This window comes from Mangifera indica, chromosome 2 (assembly GCF_011075055.1).
Source record: "Mangifera indica cultivar Alphonso chromosome 2, CATAS_Mindica_2.1, whole genome shotgun sequence".
In the NCBI taxonomy this organism is placed as follows: domain Eukaryota; kingdom Viridiplantae; phylum Streptophyta; class Magnoliopsida; order Sapindales; family Anacardiaceae; genus Mangifera; species Mangifera indica.
Genome location: NC_058138.1, coordinates 7,221,271 through 7,226,694, shown reverse-complemented (window position 1 = coordinate 7,226,694; position 5,424 = coordinate 7,221,271). Strand labels below are relative to the sequence as shown.

General features: G+C 31.7%; 1 protein-coding gene across 1 annotated transcript; it reads right to left on the bottom strand.

Annotated features, from left to right (window-relative positions):
• Positions 1-396: 396 nt before the first annotated feature.
• Positions 397-1,074, bottom strand: LOC123209204 (heavy metal-associated isoprenylated plant protein 43-like). The gene is made up of 3 exons (XM_044627066.1): positions 1,021-1,074; positions 852-927; positions 397-725 (listed from the first exon to the last, which is right to left on the bottom strand). The coding sequence occupies exons 1-3, from the start codon at positions 1,024-1,026 to the stop codon at positions 466-468; spliced, it is 342 nt and encodes a 113-aa protein (XP_044483001.1). The 5' UTR covers positions 1,027-1,074; the 3' UTR covers positions 397-465.
• Positions 1,075-5,424: the final 4,350 nt, after the last annotated feature.

The following is a 5,424-nucleotide window of genomic DNA, read 5'->3' as shown; positions in this document are numbered from 1 at the left end:
AGTAAGATCACACTTTGGTTGTTATTTTGATTGTCAGATTGCATTATATGATAGTTGAAATCGCATCACAAAATACAATATAGTCAAATACAACAAAATGGCACCTTGGTTGGTGCATTTAAGAAATATTATATATTTTTTATGTGATTTTGGCAACCAGATTTATCCAAAACACCAATTATTGTTTTCATGAGTAATATGATACTTTTTTAGAGTGAAAATAATTAAGAGTTATATAATGATTTACTTTGTTGGCATGGTGTCACAACCCTTTCACTGTTAACAAGTTGGGGTTGGGAGAAAATATGTAATAAAGGAATCAATGGGGGCGAATGTAGTTTTTCCAAACCTCGGGTGGGAAAAATGATAAAGAAGTGATATTGGTACACGAACAATTCAATTAAACACAACACAAATGTATACCAACAATAGAGAAAGAAGCAAATGCATTTGTGATTGGGTTGTTCAGAGAATGGTACACATCCTGTATTCATAGGGTGAGAAACCCACCGCAACAAGCTGACAGTCCTTGCATGACGGAGGAAGGGGCGGAGGAGGGTCTGATTTCTTTTCCTTCTCAGGTTCCGGCGACTTCGGAGGTCCAACACTCACTATCTCCGGATACTTTTTTATCTTTTTAAGTCTGTCAGATACCGACACTGGATCAACGTCTCCTATTATTGTTAATGTTCCCTTCTCCCTATCCACCGATAACTCATTGATACCTGCACATACTTACATACACTTCATTATAATGGTTCATCAGTCAAGTTCAATATCAAGATATTGTCTATTTTTGATATAAAGTTCGTCACAGTTGTACTTTCATAAGCTTGATGGAATGATAATACCTGTAAGCTTAGTAACGGCTTTAAGCACTTCGGTCTGGCAGATTTGGCAGTTGATAGAAACTTTAATCACTATTTTCTGAGGCGGATTGATTCAAACAGAAATTCAGATTGCATGAATTAATCAATGATAAAGAAACTGAAAATGCATGAAATCATGAGCTAACATTACCTTCATGGCAGCTCTCTGCAACAAATAGATGCTTCTCTTCTCCCTCACTGCAGGAACCTGGAGAAGCAAGAATTTACACATTCATATGCATATATATATATATGTATATAGATAGAGTTGAACTAGTATATAAACACTGATTGGGGAGTAGTTCTGAAGTCGCCCGTGTGTGACAATGAAAGTTTTGGGTTGGCCGCAATATATCTTTAATAAGAGGCTAAATAGTTGATGAATTATGTCAAATGAATTCGAGGGTGTATAAAATTGATAAAAGCAAACAGACATACTCAAAATAATATAAATAGTAAAGAGAAAAAAGTATATTACTTATCTTAATTCACTTAAAATGATGTCAATATTATTTTAATGTTTTCTTATATTTTGGAATGACTCGTATAAGAGAATATTATTTTTATATACTAAGAGTTTTATCCATAAAACAAACTAACAGTCATAATCTTTGACAAAAAAAACTATATGAAATTCTTATCCTTGAAAAAAATAAGAGGGAGGCATCATCCTCTATCTTCAAATATATCTAATTTTATGGACAAAATGATCGTCACTTCTAACATCACAAATTCCTAGAATGATAAGAATTAGTAAGGAGAAGAAATTAAATAATGAAGTGTCAATGCAAGTAGAAACCAATGAAACTGTGGGTTGAACTTTGAATTTTTCAATGCATATAATTTAACAAGGATAGGGTTTAGATTCCACGCATACATTAAGCTGCTCAAGAGCTAAAATAAAATAAAACCATGGATTCCCATATAAAACTGCAGCAAATGAAGGTGGTTGGAAAAAGCCTTTGGGCTTAATGGCATGAGCTCATATACTATTGGTTTGTTTACAGCAAAAGAAAAACTATAATGGTTTGCCCATGATGAGAAAATCCTGGGAAGAACAAATTAGAGTTGAATTTAATTTGGGTCGGGATTAAATAAGGTCAAATTAGAGATTAATTTGAATTAAAAAAAAGTTTGAAATTGACTTGAGTTTATTATTTGAATTTATAACTTGGATTTGTAATTCAAGTTCATGAATCATTGTTTGATATAACTTGAATCAAGTCACAAACCAACTCTAAACCAAATTAAACCATCCCAACTCATGAGTAAGATCGAGTTGAATTTTTTCTAATCCAAGTTTGACCCGATTACAAAAACAAGTCGATATTTTCGACTTAAACTTTGTTCGAATTTGAATTAAACAAATTTGAATGAAATTGAACCGAATCACTATGGTTTTCGAGATTGAGCTAGCTCGGTTCAAATCTAGTCTTATTTAACATCTATCAGTGAGAGTAAAGATGATTTTTCTAGTTTATAAAAGAATTGTCCTTAAATAAAAACTATAACACCAACAAGTACTAATTAACATGTATGATCTTTGATTGCGCTGTCAAGGTAATAAAAACAAATAAGTAATGTTTGAATTGAGTTGGCTCGAATACCTTGAGGTTGAGCTTGAACTATGAGATCTTGACTTGGGATTAAGCTTGAGCCAGAGTTGGTTAACTCGAGTTCAAATGAAGTTTAGCTCAAAAAAGTATGTAACCCCCTTTTATTTTAAATGATTAATTTAAACTTTTACTCATATATTTATTAATTATTCCAATATATGAAACAAAAAAAAAAAAGATTTTAGAAATAAAAGTATAAGATTTAAAATTTTTAAGATTTTATTGATATATTATTTAAGTCAAATCGTGAGTTTGCAAACTTGCCAAACTAACTATCCCCAAACTCGAGCTCGACTTAAGTTACACCCCTAGTTTTAATTGCATATTTGATCTTATATATATAGTTTACTATGTATTATAGTAACAAAAATAAGATTTGCAAGAGTAATGTCTCTTGTTAATGCAAAAAATTACATCAATAAAAAGTACACCAAATAATAAGAATAGTAACATTTTTGAAGTGGTTAAGTCTATTGTTCGGAAAGGTATATCTACTATTATATTATTGATATTCTGATATGAATTTGACATTGTACAATCTTGAATTTATCGGATAAAAGGAAAGGATTATTGAATAATTGCATAATTGAATATCCCTCAATTTAAATACATTGAAGAAAGATGTTTAACTGCCATGTTATCTTGTTGAAATAAAATACCATTTTGCAATCTCTTGATAATGATAGAGGATAAAAATATAGAGTGATCTCTTGATATCATAAGACTTTAATATCATGTTGAAGAGGTTATGAAAATAGTTGAAATCAAGAAAATCGTTTCCTGTTGATTGGATAGTCACCTTCCCACATTCAAGGTTGACCTCTATGTAGGTGACATGTCTAACTCTGGATCATGTAACTAATCCCTTAATTAGCATCGCTCTTGTATATTTGACGTAGGTTAGTTTGATTGCACACCTCTATATTGTAATTTTAGAAATTAGGGTTGCACATAGTTTGATTTGGTGCAATTTGAGATATTTTTCAAACCAAAGTGAAAAAAATGATTCGAAAATTTTTCAAACTAAACTAAATCAAATTGAAAAAATATGGTTTAGTTCAATTTAGATTATAATTTGAACCTATTAAAATCATTTATTTCTAAACATACATTATTTAATAAAATTAATTGAATAATAGTTTTCTAGAACATAATATAAACATTTAAAATAAATATAAAATGTTTAGGCTCGTATTTCAAGAAAGAAACGGTGTCGTTTGTTCGAAGTAAAATATTTTTTGATTTGAGTGAGTGGCTAGCAAGCTGAGCTCAACTCGTTTAATCGGTGTTCGGATTCAGGTTCATGTTTTTTTTTTACTTAAAATTCAGGCTTGCGTTCGTGTTCGGGCTCGTTCAAAGCAAGCTCGGACTCGGGCTCGTTCGAGCAAAACTTATTTTGAGCTCAAACAAACTCGCTTCGAATCCAACCATACCTACTATATTATGCCTAGCACTATGCTGGGCTAAATTGGTAGGTTAAGCACCAAAAAGGGCAAATAGGTATTTGACAAACCTAACCTACCACTGTTTAGGGGTGTAAATGGTAGGTCAGGCATGCCTAGAGGACAAATAAAAATTTGCCAAAATTCCCTACCACAATTTAGGGATGAAAATGGTAGGTCGGACATGCATGGGGGTACATGGAAAATTTCCAGAACCAGCTACCTTCCTATTGGTGCCATTTACACCCCTCAACATTATACACTTACTGTCAGCTGTTAAAATTAACGAAAATTTCAATGAATTCAATTATCTTTTTTTATTAGTCATATAACAGTAGTATATGCTCTATTCATGTGAAGAGCCTTAGGAATCATAATCTTAAATGATTTAATAACAAAAAATGCTCGGCCGGGGGATGAGCAACAACTGGGACTGCTAACAATGCTCATTTATGAGAAAGTTCATTGAAAATGAAAGCTCTATGAATTATCAAGACGTAGGCCAATGCCAGCCTCAGATATTTTTTTTATTTTGAAAAGAAACGCTACATCTCATCCATGAGAAAATTCAATGAAAATGAAATGATTAAATGTAATTTTGAACCTTTCAACAGCAAGCTTAATGTTATTGGTTGATCGTCTTATAAATTCTTTCATTTATATATGTTAGTTATATGTCATTTAATTTAGGGAAATTATTTGTTCTAATAATTTTTTTAATTTGCTAATACAATTTAACCCCCACTTTTGTACAATTTTGTCAAGAAAATGCAAACTACCAAAAGTACCCCAAATACATGCCGACCTAATCCATCCTATCTAAAAACTTTTCTCTTTGCTCGATTTTGCTGATTTGTTTTTCGTTAAGAAAATTATTATTTTTAATTGGAAATAGTTAATATATGTAAAAATAATGGTTTTAATAGATTATTTGAATAATACGTTGATTGAGATAGACGAAACCTGCAATTTTTGTCAATGCAACCAATGACGGTGTAGTGTGCCTATACTGCACCTAGCACTGTGCTAGGCTAAACTAGTAAACTAAGCACTTAAGGGGGCAAACAGATATTTGTAAGACCTAGCCTACAACTATTTAGGGGTGTAAATGTAGGTTGGGCAAGCTTAGAGGGCAAACAGGAATTTCCAAAACTGACCTGTAACTATTTGGGGACGAGAATGGTCCAGCATGCCTGGGGGCAAATAAAAATTTGCCAGAACCAACCCACCTTCCAACTGGTGTCATTAACAATGGCAATAGATTCGTAACAGAAATAGTTAAAGCTATTAACTAAAATTACTGTTTAAAACAGTATTCATAATACTGTTTACATTTCCGTTAACTAACACTGTACAATTACTGTCAGCCATTAAAATTAACGAACATTTCAACAAATTCAGATAATTTTAACAGTAACAGTAACAGAATGTACTTCTCTACCCGTTTACCATTAAAATTAATGGAACTTAACGAAAGTTACTATTCAGAATGACAAA

Bases quoted from the DNA above. Each gene is read 5' to 3' on its own strand.
- LOC123209204 (XM_044627066.1), bottom strand. The intron at 726-851 runs GTATTATCATTC...AAGTATGTGCAG, and splicing joins AGCCGTTACTAAGCTTACAG to GTATCAATGAGTTATCGGTG.